At 47.6% G+C, this 25,916-nt stretch overlaps 1 protein-coding gene across 1 annotated transcript in view; it reads left to right on the forward strand.

Annotated features, from left to right (window-relative positions):
• The window catches only part of BTBD7 (BTB domain containing 7), a 464,036-nt gene that overhangs the window by 180,185 nt on the left and 257,935 nt on the right, over positions 1-25,916 (forward strand). Inside the window, exon 4 of the mRNA XM_078660088.1 lies at positions 18,173-18,381. Coding sequence (XP_078516214.1) covers positions 18,173-18,381 — 209 coding nt within the window. The remainder of the gene's footprint in view (positions 1-18,172; positions 18,382-25,916) is intronic.

Below are 25,916 nucleotides of genomic sequence, written 5' to 3' on the forward strand. Positions count from 1 at the left end.
ACAGGCTAGGCCCCCACCCATCTTCTCGTCTCTGTCAAGACGAATTATGTCATGGGTGGGGGGGGTACCAAGAGGTCGAGAATTGGAGTGGACGAAGGTTTGAGCCAAGTTTCTGTGAGGATAATGATGTCTATCTCATTCTGTTGAATGAGGTTGAAGATCTTGGAGGCATGCTTGCTAGCAGATCTACAATTAAGTAGTATACATTTGAGTGGAGCCGCACTAAGGGGGGGGGGTCTGTGAGATATTGACTTGCTTGAGGTTATCCTTATTTATGGATCTGCTGTTAAGGTAGGATTCTCTGTTAGTGTTAGAGTGAATGGTATGGATTAAACCATTAGGGTTAGTGTTCGGGACCACATTGGACGAGTAATATTTAACCAAATTGTCGATCTCGTTTGGTGTGAGATCGGACGAGCTTCTTGGACGATAGGTTGTGTTAGGTAGGGGAACAGATTTGTAGGTGGTAGGTGATAGGGGAAGATCGCAGGGAGGTGTGTTTGTGGCCTTGGAGGGTGCTTTGGGCCTCGGACTGGCGAGGAGGGGTCTTAACAAGGGGAGATATTCAAATGAAAGAGTTTTCAACCCGTGGAGTTCAAGGGAGAGATCGTCCAAGCGTGCCAACAGGTATGGTTGTTGGGAGAGGGGAGGAAGGTGAGTGTGGAGACCTGAAGAGGAGAATGGGTGACCAAAAGTGTTAGAGGGGTCCGAATCGATACCGGGGGAAGCACTGGGAGAGGGTGTGTCCCTGAATATAGGTGGTGTTCCGGGGAGCATGGACCAGGAAATTGATTGGGTGAGTAGAGCAGCGGAGGGTGAAGAGAGCTGATGAGTGTTACCGGTGCTAGTGACAATAATGGGAGAGTCAAGATGGGGGGGGGGGGGTTGATCACTAAATGTTAGAGGTGTGTCAGGCGGTATGGATAAGGAGGAAGGAAGTGTAGATAGGATTAGTGGTCTAGAAGTAGGATTCAACAGTGATTCGACCCTTTCAGCAGCCTGCAAGGGCATGGTAAGGATGATGGGTGAGGAAGGGTGTGAATATGAGGGGGGAGTGGGAGAGGACAGGTGTGAATCTGAGGGGGGAGTGGGAGCAGTGAATTGGAGTGACCTTGGACTGGTTAGTGTGGTATCACGACGCCCTGGGAGTTAGTAGTTAGCTACCAAACTTTTAATCTTCAGAAAGAGTTTGTCGAACTGCTTTAGGTTTGGATTAGCAGCTTGAATAAGAACAATCTTGTTGTTATAGATGGTAATGGTGAGATCTATGTTGTGAATCGAGGAGTGAGAGATGACGAGACTAAAACCATAGGGTATTTTCCTTAACTGTGTGCAATGGAAAAATTAAATGAAAGTTTTTCTCCATTGGGCTCTTAGTCGTGAAGAAGATTAGATCAGACATGGTGTTACCATTATACATACTGAAGTATGTATGTTACAAGAGTTTCAGGATATTTTTTTATTAGGTTTGAATTTTTTTGACGCATTCTTAGTGAGGTTAGTCGGATAGGTAATCTTAAAGGCACTGGCTCCAACTTAAGAAAGCGAACCTTCCGTTAGTCTATTGTTAGCGGCCATAGTGAAGACTGAGCTGGAAGGGGTGTGACTAGTCGCTACAGAATTGACAAGGGGGGAATGACTGCAGTAGAATTACCCGTGTATAAGTTTGATAAAAGTCGGTCAAAGTCGTACACCAGCCAACATAAACCGCATTAACTCGGGGGAATGAATGCAAGAAAGTTTCCAGTAGATGCAAAAAGTCAAAGTTTCCGCCGGTAAAAAAATAAAAATAAAAATCCTTTTATAGTTTTCACCCTTTCTGTAGTCCTTTTTCAAGTTCTAGGACTTATTGTAGTTCCTGGACTTTTTGTAGTCCCTTTTCAAGCTTTAGTGCCAAGACCTTCACCAAAAAGGGAGAGCTATTGGCTATGTCAATGCTTGTTTGTTTTTTGTTGTGGTTTTAAGTTGCCAGATTTACAATAGCTGGACATGGTTTTTGTTAACCGTTCTTTGCATCAAATGAACTTGTTTTCATTGCTCTGAATGTTTCCATTTTGGTTGTAGGAAGCAGTCATTTCCGGGGGTGTGGGGCCTGCCTAGCTGTGCCCATGCGCCGAACTTTGCAAATGAGAAAAAGCCAGGTGCAGGCGCAATTTACAAGTGTGGCGTGAGTGAGCCCCAGGCAGCATGACTCACTCACAAAGGAGTTCATGCACTGCACCTGCATACTCAGTAATGTTTAAGAAAACTCAACCCACTCCCTCCCAAGCATCGAACACATATTTACCAAAGAACTCTGAGAAGAGCCTGCCTGCTGCACTTACGGCTGGTGGTGTGTGCGCCTGCTGAAAGCGCGCACTGACGGCTGGTAATGTGTGTGCCCGGTAAAGCGTGCACTGACTGCTGGTGGGGTGTGTGCCTTGTGGAAGCGTGCACTGACTGCTGGTGGGGTGTGTACCTGTTGGAAGCGTGCACTGACTGCTGGTGGTCTGTGTGTTCCTGGTGGAAGCGTGCACTGACGGCTGGTGGTGTGTGTGCCCGGTGGTGTGTGCACTGACGGCTGGTGGTGTGTGTGCCTTGTGGAAGCGTGCACTGACGGCTGGTGGGGTGTGTACCTGGTGGAAGCGTGCACGGACTGCTGGTGGTCTGTGTGTGCCTGGTGGAAGCGTGCACTGACGGCTGGTGGTGTGTGTGCCCAGTGAAATCGTGCACTGACGACTGATGGTGTGTGTGCCTGGTGGAAGCAGGAGCATTCACAGTGATAGAAGACACAAATGAAACTGACGAAGAGGAGGGGGAGGCAGGGGAGAAGGGAGGGGGGAGTGCGAGCAGAGGAGCATTCTTCACAGCTAGAAGACACAAATGAAGCTGACCAGGAGGAAGGAGGAAAGGGGAGGGAGGTGGTGCAAGCAGAAGAGCCTGATTACAGCAATAGAAAAACATATGGCAGCTGTGCACAAGCTCGTGAACGCAAGCTGTAGGCCAGCAAAAGACTGGTGGCTCTTTTAAAAGCCACTTGCTAAATTTCTCGAAGAGACAGCGCATGCGCAGTCTGAGGCGAGACCAAAAAATGGCTGTCCCCAAACCATCTGAAAGTCAACAAAGACAAAACAGAAATCCTCCTCATAGCCAGCAAAGAGCAGACCCCTTGAATCATGGCATGAATAAAGTCTATTAATGCTCTTAACTGCACTCTCATCCCAGCAGACTCTGTCAAATCACTGGGAATCACCCTGGACCCTAACCTTGACATGGTCAAACACATCAAGAACACCGCAAGATGTGCTTTCTTCAACTTAAAACTACTTAACTAAATCAACCTTTTCATCCCTCCAAAAGATCTTAAGCAAGTCACGCAATCCCTCGTGCTATCTAGATTAGTCTACAGGAACGCCACCCTCACAGGTTTTGGCAAAATCACAACGTGCTGCTCTCATATCAACCCTAAATGCTGCAGCCAGAATGGTGACCGGAGTAAAGAACCTCGAACACATCTCCCCCGCTCTCCAAGAGCTAAATTGGCTCCAAATAGAAATGCGTGCTAACTTCAGAACTGCCTGTCCACCCACAAAGCTCTGCACACTGGCAAACTTAACAAAGTGGGGCAGACAAGAAATCTCAGAAGCACCAACACTCTTCTACTCATCCCCCCCCGAAAACCCGCAAAAAAACCATATCTCGTTCTTTCTCTGGAAATGCACCCAAAATTTGGAATGCTATCCCAGTACACATCCGGACTAACCCTTCCTTCAAAAAATTCAAAAGCTAGCTCAAAGTGCTCTGCCTTAATCGAGCGCTCATGAAGTGACAATGGACCCACAAAATGGAACTGCACCCTAATGAGGATCCAATCACTATGATAAGAACAACTTCCTACAGCTTATTCCTCTTGACCGGCACACCTCCCCCCCCCCCCTTACTACTACGACTACTACTACTTTGCACTCGAATGCTACGTGACATATGTTGATCGAGGATCCGTCTTTAAGCACTGTGTTTACTGTTGCCACTGTGTATACTCGACCTTCATTTGACAAGCACTGCGATACGTGTGGTGATAAACACGAACTGGACTGGATTAATAGGCTTATGGCTTTCAAGCAGGTGAAGTTGTCTGTTTACTGCATTCTCAATAACTTTAGATGGAAAAGGGAGCAGTGAGAGCAGTGACATTGCATTAATTACTAATGATGTTGGTGTCCGCAGAGGGCTTCTTTATTAGCTGGTTGGTGTATGCATGTTTTGCAGCAGGAATCTTTTCTGGATTCAGACCCTGTGCATTATTCCGCCATGTAGTGGTTGGGTGTGGAACTCTCACCTTACTACTGTTTCTCTTTTTTTTGTTTTCTAGGTAGAGCCTAGGCAGCGCACATGCGCGGTCTCTTGGCATGCTGCATCTACTTCAGTGGGCTTTCACCACACCCATCACTTTAATTTGTTCCTTGGCTTGCCTTTCAAAATTCCTTTGGTTTCATTGGCACATGGTTTACATTCGTCCCGCCTTTTGGTTGTTTTGGTCCTGCCCTGGAGACTGACCCTGTTACATGGATCAGTTCACTTCTGACTATTTGGTTAGTTCAACTTTTTCTTTCAACTCTGCTTTCTGGATACCTCTCACCCATCGCTGCGTTTTCTGTTCGTGTCTGCTAGCCCCAACCACCCCTCCCAGGTCCCTGCTTGCTCGTCCCAACTCCCCCCCCCCCCCCCCTTCCCTCCCCGCATCCCTGCTTGTTTTACATACAGAATGCTGCAATAAAATGTCTTGCTACACACCGACAGGGTTCATCTGGACTCTATTGACTGACCATTGATGTTTGCGACAATGTTATCATTGGTTAAAACTCTTCTCAAGGCATCGCGGAAAGTGTAGCTTTACTGCAGCAGTGTAATTGAAGCCTGAACAAGATTGGCATATTGCGAGTTGGATACACATTACAAATTATTAATTTGTAATCATTGGCGCCGGTTCACCTAAACACCACGGATTGTAGTGAATGACGCCATGTACTTATTGCCCCGCCTACATTTACATCACTGGGTTTACCTTTTTCCCAGCCCTAACCCCTTCATTGTTGCTTCCATCAACCCATCTCTGCAACCCCCTCCCACAACACTGCTTGCCTGCCCCCACCAACCCTCCCAGGTCGCTGCTCCTTCTTCACAAGCCCCCCACAACTGCTTGCTGGCCCCCACCATCCCTCCCTGGTCGCTGTTTGCCCATCCCAACTCTATGCATCGCTGATTGCCTCGCCTCTCTTGCTGCTTGATTTAAGTGCTTCTACCCCTATGGAGGCCATAGTCTCCTTAACTGTGAGGGCTACATGCAGAATGCAGCAATTAAATGTCTAGATACATGCTGACATTGTTCATGTGGGCTCTGTTGACTTACAATTGGTGTTTGTGACAATGTTATGATTGTTTAAAACTCCTTCCAAGGCACCGCGGGAATAGTAGTTTTATTAATGCAGTGTATTTAAAGCCTGAGCAGGATAGGCATATTGAAAGTATCTCTTCTTTGCCGTTAAAATGGTTGCTCCTCATTTCTAATTATTAATTTGTAATAATGGGTGCCGGTTCACTTCAACAGGGGTTGTAATGAGTGACGTCATGTACCGTTTGCCCCTCCTACATTTAGATCACTGGATTGACCTTTTTCCCGCCCTAAACCCCTGACCGCCTTTAATGTCCTACGGAAGGCTAGGGACGGATGTTGCTTATTTACTTACTGTTCCTGCTGCATTGTGGATGACCTCAGAATGTAGGGGCAGTAATTACTGCATTAGGAGTAACTAGGGCACAAGCAGAGAACAGGGGATCTTTATCTCACCATTATCATTCATCTGATTATTTATGTACTGATACAGGTTTTTTTTTCTCAAACTCCTGCCACCTCTATCTCCTCTCCCATATTCTGGCACCCGTTTCCCCACCCCTTAATCTTCTGGTTGGGAGGCAGCCTAGCGTTTACCCTATCCTTTCTGTACTTCGGAGCTCGTTCTCACGCTGAATGTGCAAACGAAATAGAAGGTATATTTTGCTTTGCTGTATTTTATCCTCTTAATGCAAAGAAAAGAAAAACATTTGTTTTTCATAATACACCACTCATTGCACATGTAACTGATGCTTTTAAAACAAACCGACTTTCAGTTGTCATAATTCAACAGCGCACCTCATAATTAAACTCCAAGGCATACCACTCTGCAACACAAAATACCATTCCACATGATTACACTCCACGACACACAATCCCACTCCACACAATTCCAGCACGCTGGAAGGTTGCAGCTGTTAGACCCCTTCAGAAAAAAGCTCTCCAAGACCCCACAGTTTTATCTAATTTACGGCCCATTTCGCTCCTACCAGCCGTATGTAAGCTTGCATAGGCCTGTGTCAACAAACAGCTCACGGCATATTAGGAGAAGAATAATGTTCTTCATCCGAATCAAGCTGGCTTCAGGGCCCACCATTCTACAGAGTCTGCTTTGCTGTTTTCCACGGAAACAATCAAGGCAAAAGGGCAGTCTTGATCCTGTTGAATCTATCTGCAGCATTTGACACGGTGTCCCATGCTATTCTATTACATCGCCTGACGAGTGCAGGCATAGCGGGCACCGTGTTAAAATGGTTTAACAACTTTCTGACGTAAAGACTGCAGATTACTATGCTGGGGCAGTTCTGTTCCGAAGAGAGGAGGGTTCATTCCGGGGTGCCTCAGGGCTCTAGTCTGAGCCCCATTTTATTCAATCTCTACATGGTCCCCCTGATGAGCTCATCTCCTCCTTTAACATCAGCACAATAGCATATGCCGATGACACCCAATTAGTCCTCACCTTGGATGAGGACCCGGCAACTGCTGAACAGACTCTGAAGTATTGCCTGAAGGCAACTTTTGCCTGGAGGAACAACAATCATTTGAAATGCAACTCTGCAAAGACAGAAATCCTACAGTTTGGTAAAAAAAAAAAACTTCTCTCCCCAGATTTGTTGGCCGGAAGAGGTAGAGGCCCCGCCCAGAACCATCGTAATGAATTAAATTCGATGAGACCCTATCTTTTAAACAACAGGCAAGAGAAGTGGCTGGGTCATGCTTTAATATAATAAAGGGCCTCAGGAAATTTTTTGACCTCCTCCCTTTGTCTGCCAGGCACACTGTGGCAGTGGCGCTAATCACATCCAGGTTGGACTATTGCAACAGCCTGTATGCGGGGGCAAACAAAGCGGCCCTGCACAGGCTGCAGATGGTCCAACATGCCGCAGCAAGACTAGTTCTTGGATGGCCCAGAGAAACCACAGCCTCTGCAGTACTGGATGTGCTTCCTTGGCTTCCCATTCAAAAGCGCATCCTGTTTAAGGTCCTGATAATTACCTTTAGGGCCTTTTACAAGCAGGGTCCACAATACCTGCTCAAAAACTTTAAACGCTACGATCCTACTCGAGAACTTAGATCTTCAACAGCCAATTTGATGGTCGTCCCAAAGTTTAGACTTGCTACAAGATGAGGAAAAACTCTAGCAGTAAGAGGTGCTAAGGCCTGGAACAAATTGCCTCATCAACTCCGCGAAATTACCTGCGAACAGAAGTTTAGAAAATCCCTTAAAAGATGGATCTACAGTATGGCGGATGCAACCTGCAAAACACTTGTCTAGGATTCCCAATGGCAATGTGAGAATAACAAACCTTACCATCTTTGAGTACACGAGTCAAAGCGCCAAGATGCTCCTTGGAGTGGTAGTGCGCTATACAAATTCCTCTCACATCACATCACAGTACACTCAATACCACATTATTACTATGCTCCTAATTCCACTACACACCAAATCACAAAATTCCACTACACAAATCCACTCCCCTCCATACAATCCCACCACACACATTTCCACAACTAACCATTCCAATACAACCCACATAATACCACTCCACACCACATCAAAACACATGGGTAAAAGACATCTTGATTTACAACTCCCAATAGCTCTAACACGCACAAATGTGAGACCTATTGCTTTGCAAATGCTTGTTTGGTTGAGCTTCGGCGCCTGTTACCATTTGGTGCCTTGTTCATCCCTCTGGTAACGTCAGATGCCCGCCCCGGAAGCATGCCCGCCATCCTCAGATAATTTTTTCCGTCGTTGAATTGTAAGCAACAGCTGAAGTTCTATGGATTCCATAAGTAAAGGTGAGAAATTTGACAGTTTGAATTAATTCTCAATAAAAATCGATCTTCAATCTACATAGAGTAGAAAGAAGAGGATACCAAAATGCCCAGAAAAGCACAGAAGTAGTAGGCGAAAAATGCACTTCACATACTGATCAGTCTGAAAATCCATAGCGAGTGGGTCGGAATCGCTGGGTGCTATGCAGAACACACCTTTTAGATGTTGCCCCTAGTGCCTCACAAATCTGCCTAGAGACCGCCTCCAAGTCTGCAGTCTTTATCTACCAAAGGACCACAGTGCAGAATGCTGCAAAGCGGGCACGGAGTTTCAGGCAAAAATGCGTTGAATCAGGAAGGAATTGCACACGATACTAAGGCACTGATCTTGAATAATCTCAACATGAAGCTCCTGTGAAATTTGCACCTAGCAGTTTGCATATTGCTGCCATGTTTTGTTTCATTGGATCCGGCAGCAACTTTGCTTGTAAATGAAACCTTACCTCTCCAGCACAGTATTTTTCAAAAAACCAAACATTTCTGATATATCGTTTATTGCTAAAGAGTATTCTTCTTTGTCCTTTTGATCTCCAGGCGTTGAGAAATGTTTCACTTCACAGCTCAAATGTCAAGATTTAATGTTCGAGGCATGTGGGCTGCTGAATTTATATCTATGCATAGATCGCCGCCTAGTGTTGGGTCCGGATGATTGCACATTGTTGTCCTGGAAGAGTCTTCGAAGTATCACGAGATAGGTGGCTCCTCCCCTGGACTACAGTGCGCATGGGCATCCTCTCCATGCTCAGATTGTTTTTTTCCGCCATTGGGTTCGGATGTACTTCTTAACTCCCGTTCGGAATATATATTAGATACTCTTTCTCAAGGCCAAAAGGCCTTCGGGGCGTCGGTATTGTCTTTCGTTTGGTGCCTTGTACTTGTTTCCAGTTTTTAGAACAGGACGTCGAAGGACGATTGCCTTTTGACACCAAAGGCCCTATCGACGATCGACAATGGAACGGAGTCCGTTCAAGCGCTGCCCCGTTTGCAATTTGAAATACCCTCACATCGATATGCACCCAGTGTGCAATAAATGTCTCTCACCGGACCACGACGAGGCCAGCTGCATGGCCTGTTCCAAATTCAGATCGAAGAAAACTCTGCGTCTTCGGCACGCTGCACGACAGTCGGCGCGGGAGTCGGCACCCGACCCAGAAAACATCTTCGGGGGTGACGATGAGGAGGGTGTACAAGAGGAGGATCCTGAACAGCACTCGGATCCTGCGTCGGAGCAAGACTCCAACTACAATGAGGACGAGGAAGAACTCTACGTCCATGATGAAGACATCGTCGAGGTAGGAGACGACGTACAACCTATCGGAGCCGTCGACGACGACTCAAGCGAGGAGCTAGGCCCAACTGCAGTAGCGGGGCCCCATAAAGACTCTTCCACGGCTCAGGTCGAGGCATCGCCGGAAGGCCTTAGCCAAGATCTTCGTCCACGTTCTCTAGTCCCGCTTCAAGGCCCGACTAAGAACATTCCCAAAGAACCATCGGTCGATCGGCCACAATCAGTGGAAAAATCGAAACCGAAACAGAAAGACACTAAATCGAAACCGAAACTGGTGAAAGCAACCATCGGCTCGACGACTTCAGAACCTACCAAGTCGAAACGTGTGCTCAGGGTCGAAAGGGGGCGTTGAACCAAAGATCGTATCGACTACGCCCGTGTCTACAGTTAAGCACGTCACGCTCACGTCGACGTCCGGCGCCAAAGATGGCGACTCTTCCAAAAGACTCGAGGCCCAAAAACCCATCGATCCGAAAATTAGGAAACCGCTGTTCGTCAAAGCCTTCGAACCGAAACCGAAACCCAAACTCGGACCAAAGGAACAGACCGCGTCGAAGCCCAAGAGCGTACCTGCTGCGCAACAACGGCTCGAGTCGACGCAAGGCCTCAAGCACACAGAACTATCGAAGTCGGTCGGATCGAAGACAATCGAAGCAAGCCAGTCCGTCACCGACGCTTCCGGCGCCGATAAAATACGGACTGCCCCCGACAGCAAGGCCTAAAACTGTTCAACTCCCAAAGGCTACCGACTCATCCAAGTCAACATCAGTAGCCGCACCCACTCAGCCTAGGACGGATGACGTTATGTTCCATCCACCGTCCCACGACAACCAGTCGAAACTATACATCGACCCCGAATCAGGTCGACTCACCGTTTATAAACGCAAAATCATGCCTGAAACTCCTATGGAGTCTTACAGGATACCACTAAAGAAAAAGAGGGACTCTACCACCTCCCCTATCCTTTTTGAACCCATTCAATCATATGGGCGAGACTATACCTACTCTCCCACACATGTCACTGAGGATGTGGAGGAAGGGGACAATGAGGACCAGTTTAACTATCCCATTGATACAGATCAGGATGAGTCACAGCCATGGGCTGACACTGTGGACCCTGATGAACCACACACCACCCCTGACACTCAGTCATATGCGGTCAAACCTTCGCCTACTGAAGATACTGCTGCGTTTAACGCACTGATTGAAAGGGCGGCACATAACCATGATGTCGACATGCACGCCGACCCCGTGGAGGAAGACTTTCTCTTTGATACGTTCTCAACATCAGAAAGATCTATAAAGACTCTGCCTATGCTCAAAGGTGTGCTCAAACATGCAAGCGACATTTTTAAAGAGCCCACTAAAGCAAGGTTGGTGAACCCCAGAATTGAGAGGAAGTACCGGCCTACGCCTGTGGACCCTACATATATCAAGGGCCAACTCCCACTGGACTCCTTAGTGGTGGCTAATGCTCGTAAAAGAGCGAACTCTCAAACAACTGGTGATGCTCCTCCTCCGGACAAAGAATCCAAGATCTTAGAAGCCTCTGGGAAACGTGTAGCAGCTCAAGCAGCTAATATTTGGAGGATCTCCAATACACAAGCCCTGTTAGCAAGATATGGTAGGGCCCACTATAACACGTTGGAGCAGCTAATGCAACACCTGCCAGATGCTTATAAGGAGGGAGCAGAAATGCTTATACAAGAGGGGAAGTTGATCTCCAACGCGTCCATTAAATGCGCGTTAGATGCAACTGACACAGCAGCTAGGGCCATAAACACTAGCGTAATGCTCAGAAGGCATGCCTGGCTCCGCATCTCTGGTTTCAAGTCGGAAATCCAAACTACTCTACTTAATCAGCCAGTTAACCCTGACTTCCTGTTTGGTCCTGAGGTAGACACCACTCTGGAAAAGATTAAAAAAGACACAAACTACAAAATCCATGGGAGCTCTGCAGTCTCAACAGTTCAGGGGCAGTTCCTTTCGTCGCTCCGGTAACAGGGGAGCTTCTAGAGGACAAGTGTCGCAACAAGCCCAATACACCAAGGGAGGCACACAAACAACCTATAACAAGAACAATAGGGGTGGATACCGTGGGAACAGCACCAAAGGCAGAGGACGTGGAAATAATAATGCCAGATCCTCCGCCACTAACAAACCGTGACGTCTTGTCACTGCCCCCCGACCATACAACACCGGTCGGGGGAAGACTTCAGCAGTTCCTGCCAGTCTGGGAAAGCATTACCAGGGACAGGTGGGTGAGACAACTTATACATCACGGTTATTGTCTGGAATTAACCTCCACTCCACCCAACATACCCCCAAGGCACCGTCCTATGTCCGCAGAGCACATGCACTTATTGCAGCAAGAAGTCATCACCATGCTGCAAAAAGGGGGCATAGAACTCGTGCCTTTAGACCAACAGGGTACAGGGGTGTATTCACTGTACTTCTTAATCCCAAAGAAAGACGGGTCTCTCAGGCCCATTCTAGACCTCAGACCCTTAAACCAATACATCCTATCAGAACACTTTCACATGCTCACTTTACAGCAAGTTCTGCATTGCTCAGTCAGGGAGATTTCCTAGCAACCCTAGATCTGAAGGATGCCTATTTCCACATTCCCATTCACCCCAGTCACAGGAAATATCTCAGGTTCACCATCAACAACCAGCATTACCAGTTCAAGGTACTGCCTTTCGGGGTCACTACAGCCCCCAGAGTGTTTACAAAGTGCTTGGCGAGAGTGGCCGCGCATCTTCGGAGACAACACATCCATGTCTATCCGTATCTAGACGACTGGCTTGTCCAGGCAAAATCGGCCCAGCAGTGTGCCAGCCACATGTCCCGCACAATTCACCTCCTACACAGTCTGGGATTTTCACTAAATTACCAGAAGTCTCATCTTCAACCCGCACCTGTACAACAGTACCTAGGCACAGAAATACACACTCACTGCCACAGCGCAACCGAACTCAGCGAGAGTCAACAGCATGCAGGTGCTGATTCAAAAATTCAGGCCACAACACTCACTCCCAGCGCAAGTGTTCATGCAACTAATAGGCATGATGGCCTCCTGCATCTTTATAGGCCCTCACGCAAGGCTACACATGCGTCCTCTTCAGGAATGCTTGGCACGCCAGTGGAACCAGGCTCAGGGACAGCTGAAAGACCTAGTGTTGGTGACCGGTCGTGCATACAACTCTCTGCATTGGTGGAACACACAAAACCTTTGCAGGGGACGACCGTTCCAGGAGCCTGTACCACAGGTAGTGCTAACAGCGGACGCATCTCTCCAGGGCTGGGGAGCTCATGTCCTCCATTATACTGTGCAGGGACTGTGGACCACGCAGCAGAAAAGGCTGCACATCAACCTACTGGAGCTGATGGCAATCTTCATGGCGATGAAGGCATTCAAGTTGCAGCTCTGCAACAAAGTCGTGCTGATCCGGACGGACAACATGACTGCGATGTATTACATTCAAAAGCAGGGAGGGACACACTCTCCACAATTGTCCCACCTAGCACAGTGCATGTGGAAGTGGGCCATTCAAAGGAACATGTTCCTCATGGCGGAACACCTCGCAGGCAGGGACAACCAGATGGCGGACCTGCTCAGCAGGCACAACCATCAGATGCACGAGTGGGAGATGCATCCCTCAGTGCTACAACCATATTTCCAGCAGTGGGGTCATCCAGAGATAGACCTATTCGCCACACAAGAAAACGCAAAATGCCACACCTTCGCCAGGTTCCCACACCCGCAGTCTCAGGGCAATATGATATGGATGAACTGGTCGAACATATTTGCGTACGCTTTTCCTCCGGCACCACTCATACCGCTGGTAGCACGCAAACTGAGGCACCACTCCATGACACTCATCCTGGATGCTCCAACGTGGGCAAGGCAAGCATGGTACACCACGTTCCTAGAACTTTCAGTGGTGCCCCACCAGCGCCTCAAACTCACACCCAGTCTCCTCACTCAGAGCCATGGAGACATTCAGCACCCAGATCCGCAACAGTTGAGCCTTGCGATATGGCTCCTGAGGTCATAGAGTTTGGCTACCTGAAACTGCCCCCTGACTGTATGGACATCATCAAGGAGGCTAGACGACCTACCACCAGGGCATGCTATGCGGCAAAATGGAAGCGTTTTGTCATCTATTGTTCCAATAATGACATAAATCCACTGGATGCTTCCACGCAAAACATCATATGTTATTTGCTGCACCTATACAGATGTAATCTAGCGTATAGTTCCATCAGGATACATTTAGCTGCAATGGCAGCTTATCTTCAAAATAGACAGCACCTATCCCTTTTCAAAGTGGCGGCCATTAAAGCTTTTATGGAGGGACTCAAAAGGGTCATTCCTCCAAGACACCCGCCTTCGCCTGTCTGGAACCTCAACATAGTCCTCACCAGGCTCATGGGTCCACCATTTGAACCTCTTCACTCTTGTGAGATACAATTTCTCACATGGAAAGTGGCTTTTCTGGTGGCAATCACGTCGCTAAGACGGGTTAGTGAGCTGCAAGCCCTCACTATTCAGGAAAATTCATGCTAATAGGGTAGTGCTGCATACCAACCCTAAATTTATGCCCAAGGTAGTGTCACAGTTCCACATTAACCACTTCCATGCTAATGACAAGGCCAGCTCGTCATGCAGTACACTGGAGCTGTGCTTATGACGAGCTGACCTTGTCATGAACAATGGAGATCCTTCATGTTCAGCACCCAGCGGGAATTGCCTTTGCATTGAAGGTGTTAACCAAACTATTGAACTACCGGTATTCTTCCCAAATCCTGATTCAGTGGTAGACAGAGCACTACACACACTAAATGTTAAAAGGGCTCTCCTGTATTGCATAGACAGGACTAAAGATTTCAGGAAAACTAAACAACTGTTTGTTGCCTTCTCTCCACAGCACAAGGGCAACCCAATTTTAAAATCGGGTATAGCCAGATGGATTGGTAAGTGCATACAGATCTGTTATCAAAAGGCAAAACGCACATTAACAGTTCCCCCAGGAGCGCATTCCAAACGCAAGTTAGGGGCATCCATGGCTTTCCTAGGTAACAAATTCTAACAGGAGGGGGGAGAGAGAGAGAGTCAGTGGATTCAGTCTCCCGAGTCATATAAATAAACAAAGTGGAATCCACTCAAGTGATAGTGATCCCTAGAGTGATGGGGAACACACAGTGTTGTTTAAATGCCCCTCACACACCAACAGGCCCCTTGGTGTCATGCTTCATCATCGGGGCCTTCGCACCCCTCTACGGGATGCGGCGTGCTACGACTCGCGAATACGCAGGAGCACTTGAAGTGAACTATGTGTGGGGGTGTGTGTTTAATATCAAGATGTGAGTGAGGTGAGGTGAAAAAAGTGGGTGGTTTTAAAAAAATACCTGGCACGTGGGAAGAAAAAACTTTATTAAATCCCCGGCTGGTATTATTAAAATAAAAGTGCAAGGCGTGGTTTTTTGAAAGATACGTATTAGGGTATCAAACCACTGTGTTAAAAGTCAACATGTTTCGGAGGTCAAAGCCCCCTTCTTCAGGACAAGGGTGAATGCACTCACCCTCCCCTTACTCACATGTAAGATGTAAAAGTGACAAATAAAAATTACCACAATGTGTAATGTTCCTCACAATGTTATATGTGAGTGAGTGTAGTTGCGCCCAGTTGGCGTAAGAACCTGTGAAAACAAAATCATAGATAAACATACAGATCTACGTATCACAGTTTTAGAGGAGAAGAATAATGCTTCTCTGAAAAAACATCAGGTAGCACCCAAAAAATAATTGGAACCTGGAACAGAAATAAAGAAGAAGGAAAAAAGGACACTACAAACATACACACACGCAAACCAACACAACTCTCTGCTCACATGGAATGAGAGCAGAACATTGAGGACAGAAAGATCTTACTTAAAGTTCCCAAATACAGGACTTCATGAGCCTTTAACGTATATTGGGGAATCCTTCCTTTCTAATCAGAAACCTAGGAGATCAATATCAGGGATTTAGTAGAGGAACTTAATAACCAGAGTGCCAAAACTACAGTATGGAAGTGCTTCTCATGGTGGTCTTATAACTCACGGTTACAGCAACAGCTAATCGCCTGCCTTCCCTCAACGCGGCTCCGATGAAGTGAGCTGCAAGGGGACTGGGGCCTTTTTATATGCTTGCCTGTAGGTAATTAGTGGAAATTGATTGAATAATTCAAGCCGGTATATGCCCAAATACGGAGAGAAATCTCCAAGTGTCCGGTAATGCGCTAGTGCCATACGCTGATCCCCCGCGCATGCGCACAACTGTGCCCGACAGACGCATGCGCGGCTGATTTATTGTATGTTCTACACATCCGTGAGAGTAGAGCAGGTGATTAGCTGTTGCTGTAACCGTGAGTTATAAGACCACCATGAGAAGCACTTCCATACTGTAGTTTTGGCACTCTGGTTATTAAGTTCCTCTACTAAATCCCTGATATTGATCTCCTAGGTTTCTGATTAGAAAGGAAGGATTCCCCAATATACGTTAAAGGCTCATGAAGTCCTGTATTTGGGAACTTTAAGTAAGATCTTTCTGTCCTCAATGTTCTGCTCTCATTCCATGTGAGCAGAGAGTTGTGTTGGTTTGCGTGTGTGTATGTTTGTAGTGTCCTTTTTTCTTCTTCTTTATTTCTGTTCCAGGTTCCAATTATTTTTTGGGTGCTACCTGATGTTTTTTCAGAGAAGCATTATTCTTCTCCTCTAAAACTGTGATACGTAGATCTGTATGTTTATCTATGATTTTGTTTTCACAGGTTCTTACGCCAACTGGGCGCAACTACACTCACTCACATATAACATTGTGAGGAACATTACACATTGTGGTAATTTTTATTTGTCACTTTTACATCTTACATGTGAGTAAGGGGAGGGTAAGTGCATTCACCCTTGTCCTGAAGAAGGGGGCTTTGACCTCCGAAACATGTTGACTTTTAACACAGTGGTTTGATACCCTAATACGTATCTTTCAAAAAACCACGCCTTGCACTTTTATTTTAATAATACCAGCCGGGGATTTAATAAAGTTTTTTCTTCCCACGTGCCAGGTATTTTTTTAAAACCACCCACTTTTTTCACCTCACCTCACTCACATCTTGATATTAAACACACACCCCCACACATAGTTCACTTCAAGTGCTCCTGCGTATTCGCGAGTCGTAGCACGCCGCATCCCGTAGAGGGGTGCGAAGGCCCCGATGATGAAGCATGACACCAAGGGGCCTGTTGGTGTGTGAGGGGCATTTAAACAACACTGTGTGTTCCCCATCACTCTAGGGATCACTATCACTTGAGTGGATTCCACTTTGTTTATTTCCTAGGTAACATTCCTCTAGAGGATATATGTAGAGCAGCCACATGGACCACCATACACACATTCACCAAACACTACTGCGTGGATGTACACTCAAAACAACAAGCTGCTGTAGGTCAGGCTGTCCTCCGAACTCTTTTTCAGACTGCTGCAGCTGGCACGGGCAACCGCCGCTAAGGAGGGTACTACTATTTATTCTATGCATAGATATAAATTCAGCAGCCCACATGCCTCGAACGGAATATGCTACTTACCAGTATGCATCTGTTCTTGGCATGTAGGGCTGCTGACATTTATATTGCCCGCCCTCCTCCCCGGTGCCTGTCGCAGCTGTAGCACTCAGAATTATTCTCAAGCATGGTCATCACTTACTATATCATACTCCATCTCTGCCACAATGGCGAAAAACAATCTGAGCATGGAGAGGATGCCCATGCGCACTGTAGTCCAGGGGAGGAGCCACCTATCTCGTGATACTTCGAAGACTCTTCCAGGACAACAATGTGCAATCATCCGGACCCAACACTAGGCGGCGATCTATGCATAGATATACATGTCAACAGCCCTACATGCCAAGAACAGATGCATACTGGTAGTAGCATATTCCTTAAATATCGTGAAATGGCATAGTAAAAGTTGCTTTCTATGGCGTCCAAATATAATGATCAACTCCTGTTTTTTATAGATTCCCTTTTTGATCAAAATCACTCTCACATTTGTGAAAGAAAAAGCGACCTAGTCGTTCTCGCGGAGCGAAACAGTTTTGTGCACTGTAGTCCATAAAGGTACCAAAGTAACTAAAATTAAAATATTAGTCATCAACTAAGCTTTGTCTTGTAGAAAAGAAGACCATGTCCACCATTTCATTTAATTGAGCCCTGCCATCGCTGACAAAATAGCATCCTTACGTCGCTAGTGCAGGACAGCTGTAGGATAAACTAAGCATGCTTGTGAATTCACTTGTTCATAGTAAGACCTGGTTTGTTGTCGGCGTACTGAGGTGGACAATTACAACAATAAAAGAGGAAGCTAGTAGCACATGACCACTGGAACATATTTCCTTTAAATCTTTCCAAAATCAATCCCGATATGCACAGTAATTTTGAGAAAAAATTAACAACTGCAGTTCTTTCAGATCCATCACAGGACATGCATTTTTAAATAATGTATATTTATATATCCAATTCATGGGCACTTTATTTTCCTACTTAATGAGTCTGTATTTGTAACCATTTTATCTAATTTAATAGTTTTGCTGAATTCTTCAAATAACTGTATAATAATTTTGCTTTCCTTGTAGGCTGTGAGGATATAATAGCAGAGAGCATCTCTTTAGAAACTGTCCTCGCCATTCTCAAGTGGAGTTCTCAGCCATATGGTTCCAAGTGGGTGCATCGTCAAGCTTTACATTTCCTCTGTGAGGAGTTTACCCAGGTCATGACGTCAGACGTTTTTTATGAACTAACCAAGGATCACTTGCTTACCATTATTCAGTCTGATTATCTCCAGGTAATTATATCAAATTCAACTCAGTGTGATTGGTATTATGGTTTGTTTTTTTGCAGTGTTTTCTAAAATAAACTTGATGTCATCGCTCTTATATTTCAAGTACCAACCCCTTTACACTAGGTCCATTCTGAAGTGCAGGTACAATACGATATCGGTGTCAGCATGCTAGATAGGCAGTGGGTGCTTTCACTGTTAAGCTTGTGGCAAAGTGTTTCTCACGGTGTTGATAGAATACAATAGAACTGCGCAAAGTGTGAACAACTCTTTGGCCGGAGAGGGTGTTTGTTCCTCAATGTCTGTTTTTTCAAAGATATTTCAATCAGTGGAGCAGTCTTTGGAATTAATGCAAAAATCTTAATAGTGAAGATATCTATTCGCGTTAATTGAAAACCTTTCCTGCGAAATGTGACTTAAAAGGACTAAGCAAACATTACCGTCAGAGCACAAGTTTAACAGTGTAATTTTTGATTCAACGGACCGAGTCAATTTACTTTCGTCTTAAAGTAGTGAAAAGGTTCAAACTGGAAAAAACTGTAGCACTACATCTGCATTTTCTCAAACTTGGGAGGTATTGCTTACGTATGCTTATCCACATCTGTGAGATGATCTTATTCTTTAACGTTGAGATGATCTTATTCTTTAACGTGCCTTCAGAAATTAGAAATGCATACTTAATTGTTGAGCACTAAGTATTTAAAGCCTTTCTCTACTTATCTGCTCAGTGGTCTGTAATTTGTCAAAGGCTCTTAGCACTCTGTCAGACTAGAGCTTGTTATTTTTGTAACTCTGAAAGTACACTGGTTCATTTAAATACATTTTCTCACAACTTGTAAAAAATACATGTTATAATAAGAAAGGCGTGCTTACAGGCGTAAATTGCAATGTAAAGGCATTGAATTCCCTTTTTGATCTTGCTACAGACGGCTTTAGCTTTTTGGTAAGGTCTTACGTCACCACGACACTCCCACCTTCATACAATTGATTACTGATAACAGATATACTCATAGAGCTGGAAGCAATTTGGGACAACCTTCTTAAGCCATCTGTTTGTTTAGGTGAGCCCCATTCAGTCATTGGGTCTAACTCTTGCTTTGGCTGTGCCCGCAGCATTTTGCAGATTAACACATAATATATCATCTTAGATTCTCTCATGCTCTGTCACACTCATGCACACACATGCACACTATTTGGCCATTAACTGTGCGAGCATTGAGAGTGCACACATACAAACTTTACGGCGCTTCGGGTGGTCTATGCATAACAGATCAGTTTTGATAAAGTAGACCACAACGAAGATGCCTACGTTGGAGTGGCATTCAATCACCCTCCTGCCTTGGACCGGAAGCCAGGCATATGCAGTCGTGCATGTTGTGCTCTGAAATGCGCCACAATATTCTTGAAAAGTCCTGGGCACATACAGCAAGGGCAGTGCACCAGGCACTAACTACATACATTTCTGTGAATTGAGTGAGTTCCCCAGAAGTTAACTGCTATTGTTTCATATCAGTAGATCTACCATCTGGAAAACAACAGTTTTATACTTCCAATGCCTGTGGGCGCATGTCACTCTGAAAGGGCTTCTCTCCATTTCCTGTGGTACAAGGTAGGCCAAGAGCACTTTCAGTGCACCGTGTTCCCCTTTGGCCTTACCAGGGCCCCTCGGGTGTTCACCATGGTGACGGCGGTGGTAGCAGCTCATCTGCGCAGGTTGGGCGGTTTAATCTTCAACTACCTCGACGGCAGGCTGTTAAAGGCAGCCTCGCCTCAGACTGTCTTCTCCTACCTACAAACTACGGCGGACCTTCTGCATTTGTGGATGTTCTCTATAAATGTGCCAAAGAGACACCGGACTCCTTCTCATATGCTCACTTTCATCTGAGCTGTTCTGGACACACTGGTTTCGGGCTTATCCTCCCAAACAGCGAGTCCAGGATATTCAAATTATGATATCGATGTTTCAGCCTCTATCCTGATTTTCGGTGAGAATGACTTAGGATGCAGGAGGCCTTGAGGCCTCCTGCATCCTGTTGGTAAATCATGCCAGATGGCATATGCATGCTCTGCAGTTGAACCTGAAGTTCCAGTGGACACAGCATCAGGGAAATCTCTTCAATGTGCTCCAGATGTCTGAGGGAACAGCAAAAGACCTGCAGTGGTGGCTGTCGAACCAAGTTTGGGTCAGAGGCAGTCCCCTCTCCCTTCCCAAACCAGTTCTCACCGTAGGGACAGATGTGTCCATCTGGGAGATGTGGCGATCAGAGGACTCTAGTCACTGGCAGAAACCGGACTCCCCATGTTGGAGCTCTGGGCGATACGACTAGTATTGAAGGCATTTTTTCCCTCAGTCAAGGGGAAGTTAGTGCAAGTGTTCACGGAGAAAACCACCGCCATGTGGTACTGCAACAACCGGGCGGACCGGGGTCAAGGACTCTTTGTCAAGAGGCCCTGTGTCTCTGGACATGGCTGGAACAGGGCATAACCCTGGTGGTCCATACCTGGCAGGTTCTCTGAATGCCAAGGTGGACAAACTCAGTTGTCGATGCCTGGCGGCTCATGAATGGTGTCTCCACTCAGAGGTGACGCAAGGTCTCTTTCAGCAGTGCGGAGAGCCATGGTTAGATCTTTTCACTTCTGAAGAGAACACAGTGTCAGCAGTTCTGCGCATTCGAGTTTCCAAAGCGGCTATTGCTCTGCAACACTTCCTCACGAGTGGAGCTCCGGCCTCTTGTACACCTTTATGCCCATACCACTCCTGCGCAGAGTTCTCAAGATCAAGACTGACCAGGCCCAAGTCATTCTTGTAGCTCTGCCAGGCGCCCCTCCTCCAAAACGGTAAATGTCTGCTGTGGGATAAATGTGTTAAATATTGTACAGAAAAGTCCAACCCTCTTCCTTCCTCTCTTTCTGATATTCTACTTTTTAGGTTTTGCCTAGCCAATGCGTACGAAGTGCGCATGCGCTAGCAAAATCGTATGTTTTTCTCTGTGGGGTCGGGTATCCGCCCCCTCCTCCCATTGGCTAGCTCCATAAATGGAGGCTAGCCATTGGGAGAGGGCTCTGTCCGTCAATCTCGGACCAGATTCGGGGGCGTTCCCGAGAATTTTTCGCTTTTGGGTACGTCAGCCGAAAGCCTGTTCTCGGGAACGCCCCCGAATCTGTGCCGGCATTGACGGCACCCGCCTTCCTGCTCGGGGCCCTGCTGTCTTGTAGGTTCATTGCTGTTCTACATTAAGGTAATATTAAGCAGCTGCCTGACCCTACCGCTACACACGGACGTTTCATTTCCCTCGTCCGCTTCTCAGCTGGTCGTCGGACTCAGGTCCGGACTTTCCCCTTGCCCCTCGGTGCTGGGCGGGCGGCGTCTCCTGCTGTCTGGGCGGACATATGCCGGTGTCTGCCGGGAGAGGAGCAGCCGAGGAGTGTGGAGCGCCGGGACCCCCACAGCAATATATACGTCAAATTGAATTTAATTCATAGAGTTTTCATTTTAGCCCAGATACTGCTTGATCCCGAATGCCAATTCTATAATAATATTGAGCATTTTCTAATTCTTTCAGTGTCTTTGTCAAGCTTTGAAATCGTGGCATTCAGACCATCGGAGATGCTTGCAGCAAACGGCTAACTCGCTGAGCCACCGTGTCTCCTCACATCTTGCAAAGCAGTGCTGGTAGTTCCTTAGATAAAGAGACAGTCTCACTCGTGGTCACATCATAAAGATGGCTATTATTAACAGTAAACATCTGTCTAGCAAAATGCACGTCCTAGCATGCTTTGTGGGCTAGCCCTGCACAATGACAACTGCTCGAACACCTGTGCTGCAGACAGAAAAATAAGTATGCCTTTTTTAAGGCTGTGCGTATAATGAAAGATTCGAGCAGCAGCGAGGCTTAGAAATATTTCTTTTTAAGGTTCTCGACGGGTGCTGTCATGCTTTATGATGTGGCGACAACTCCGTATCAGAAATGCTTCCTTGCGTTTACCTGTTCTTAATACATTATTCTGTAAATAAAGCCGCTCTGTCGCCTCATCCGTCAGGCAGGCGGCCGAGGAGCGCGCGCCCATGGCTCTCCCAGCGAGGCCTTGGCTGCCTGGTATCAGCGCCTGAAGAAGAGCGCGCGCCAAGAGCAGAGCGCCCAGACACGTGCTGCAGGGCAGGCCCATTCGCGGCAAGCATGTTTATTCTTAAAATAAATGCATGGCAACAGAAAACTTGCTTCTGATCTGCACTGCAGAAGGACCGGAAATATATTTGGAGTGTTTGCCAGTGCCTGGGCCACCACCCTTCAGCAGTCTGAAGAGGACATTCAAGGTCATTCAAATATTAAATACCTAATTTAGTGCTGCTGTAAGTCTATCTGCAAATACGCCCGTTAATTATTTTTGTGCTATGCATCATCGAGAGCCTTCTTCACCGGATTTACATAGCTCTGATAAATGCGGGAAATAACGCGTTAATTTCAGCTACCTATACTAACCAAACATTCGTTTCAGGAATTCTGTTGACGTTTCAAGGCCCTTGCACTTTGCTCTTTTGATGGTAGGAGTTATTTAAGAGGGTGAAGGTCACAGGAAATAAGATGGAATTCACCATCTCTGGCATTAGGCAAGACCTTTTGTTTTTTATACAATTATGTATATACTTATAGGCGTATTGAGCCACTCCTCTTCATCCATTGGGCTGTACTTGTGTCATTAACTTTGTATTTCCTGCAAATGCAGCATGGGGCACCGTGTAAACCCTCCTCAGTCATTAGCATCACTGTGACTGACAGCTTTTTGCTCATTCACAAGGAGCACACTAGCACACAAAGTAGTTCCCCAGGGATTACTAGGGCAATGTATTATATTGTGTTGTAATTGCATTTATATAGTGCTTACTACGCCTGACGAGGCGCCAAAGCGCTTTTTCAGCAAATAGCACGCTACTCCGGGTGCTTTTTAGTCCCAAAAAATATTCCTGTTTTAGCCAATTCTTTACGTTTAATATATTTATAACGTTTTACAAAAACCTTGACAGAACAATGTCGAAAGACCAATGGTGTAGCTAGACCTTTGGCCACCGGTGGCGGTCCCTGTGTTTGCCGCTCTTTGGTGGGCAAGAGTGGAGGGTGCCGGGAGAGGAGCAGCCGAGGAGTGTGGAGCGCCGGGACCTCCACAGCAGCCCTCTGACCTAGGGACCGCATTGCTCGTAATCTGGCTTGATCCTCCGACCCCCATGGGTTGCGTCCGGGCCTTGGAGAGGAAATGCTGCTGGGATCTTCTTGCGGCAGGTCGAAGGATCCCAGGCATGTGTTGTGGGCGGGAATGGGAACAGGCGGGGAGGGGGTGCATTGATGAGTGCTGTCGTCATGCCCGAGCTCTGACCCTAGATTAAACGCCTGCATGAAAAGATGATGGAGGGGTGTTGAACGTCTTGGGAAATGGATGGCAAGAATAGAGAGAGAGCCCGCCTTGAAAAGGTTCTGGAATCGCAGCATCGGTTTGTGCTTTTTCGTCGCAGTATGTTGTGATTAATGTTTACACACATTCTATGGGCATCTGCTTTTCTGCTCAGGGCGTGTGCTGTGCGACTCCGAGGCTCCTCTGTGATTTAGTCTGTTAGTAGAGGGCACTCCCATAGTATGTGTAGAGGGCTCTGGGGGCACTGCTTAGTTCTGCGAGCCCACAGAGGCTCGAGAGCAGTTTCTTATTTCCCCCCAAGTAGCCCCATTTGATTTCGAGTCCCGAGAGGCTCCCGACCGCATTTCTCATTTTGAGCCCAGGGGGGCTCGGGCCGCATTCTTTGTTAAAGAGCCCAGCGAGGCTCAAGGCTTAATCTTATTGGTTAAAGCCCTAAGAGGGCTCCGGGGGGCATTTGTAATTAGGAGCCCCGAGGCTCCAGGGCCACATCGTTGTATTGAGAGCCCAGGGAGGCTCTAGGGGGCATTCCTTTTGGCCAGAGCCGCGCTGCTCCCCTGCCTGTCCATGTTATGCTGCCCTCCTGTACGTCTCCCCCAAGAGTTGCGTTCTAATCCATGTGCTCCTCCCCACCCGCTCCATGACGTTCTTTCGCCTGTTGCTTCCCCCTAACCCCGACCTCCATGTTACTTTCCTCCACCCGCACCCTCTGTGTTGTTTCCCCACCCTCATCCTTTGCGATTCTTCATTCCACCTGCACACTACATGTTGTATCACCCTACACCGCTATCATGGGATCTCCTGGCCCGCGGCACAGTACCCCATCACCCAGCTCACCACTGCCATCCTCAGGAGAGTGAACGAGGCATCCGGCCTGTACCAGATGTTCGAGGTCCTAGGGGACGTGGTACTTCTGAGCCTTGTACACCTGATGTTACACAACGAGCTTCTCCCACCCAAACCTACCCATTATCTACACACTCCCTCTCAGACTTCTTGCTGTGTACAACCCTTTTCACACTCCTCTTTTATCTGCACAATCCCTCTCTCTCTCTCACTCCTACATCATCATCTCTCTCCCCAGTCTGTCACCTTTGAAGTCCTTTTTACACCTGTTGGTTACCTATGCGTTTCATCTCTAACAACAGTGTATAACTTGCACAGGGGGGCTCGCAGTGTGTGGGGGGCTCTGTGTGGGTGGGTGTGTGGGTGTGTGGGGGGCTCGCAGTGTGTGGGGGGGTTCTGTGTGGGTGCGTGGGGGGGCTCTGTGTGGGTGCGTGGGGGGGCTCTGTGTGGGTGCGTGGGGGGGGCTCTGTGGGTGTGTGGGGGGGCTCTGTGTGGGGGGGCTCTGTGTGGGGGGCTCTGTGTGGGGGTGTGGGAGGCTCTGTGTGGGTGTGTGGGGGGCTCTGTGTGGGTGTGTGGGGCTCTGTGAGGGTGTGTGTGGGGCTCTGTGAGGGTGTGTGGGGGGCTCTGTGAGGGTGTGTGGGGGGCTCTGTGAGGGTGTGTGGGGGGCTCTGTGAGGGTGTGTGGGGGGCTCTGTGAGGGTGTGTGGGGGGCTCTGTGAGGGTGTGTGGGGGGCTCTGTGAGGGTGTGTGGGGGGCTCTGTGAGGGTGTGTGGGGGGCTCTGTGAGGGTGTGTGGGGGGCTCTGTGAGGGTGTGTGGGGGGCTCTGTGAGGGTGTGTGGGGGGGCTCTGAGGGTGTGTGGGGGGGCTCTGTGAGGGTGTGTGGGGGGCTCTGTGAGCGTGTGTGGGTGTGGGGGGCTCTGTGAGGGTGTGTGGGGGGGCTGTGTGTGGGGGGCTCGGTGTGGGTGTGTGGGGGGCTCTGTGTGGGGGAGCTCTGTGTGGGTGTGTGGGGGAGCTCTGTGTGGGTGTGAGGGGAGGCTGTGTGTGGGGGCGCTGTGTGGGTGTGTGGGGGCGCTGTGTGGGTGTGTGTGTGGGGGGCTCTGTGTGGGTGTGTGTGTTGGGGGCCCTGTGTGTGGGGGGCTCTGTGTGGGGGGGCTCTCTGTGGGTATGTGTGTGCCATTTGCGAGAGATTAAGTTATGCCATTTATTTATCGGTTTTCAAAACTAACACATAAATAAAAAATTTGTCATTTACAATGCTAATAGCTCTAACTTTTCCAAAGGCAAAACCGTTGC

This window comes from Lissotriton helveticus, chromosome 9, assembly GCF_964261635.1.
Source record: "Lissotriton helveticus chromosome 9, aLisHel1.1, whole genome shotgun sequence".
Lineage (NCBI taxonomy): Eukaryota > Metazoa > Chordata > Amphibia > Caudata > Salamandridae > Lissotriton > Lissotriton helveticus.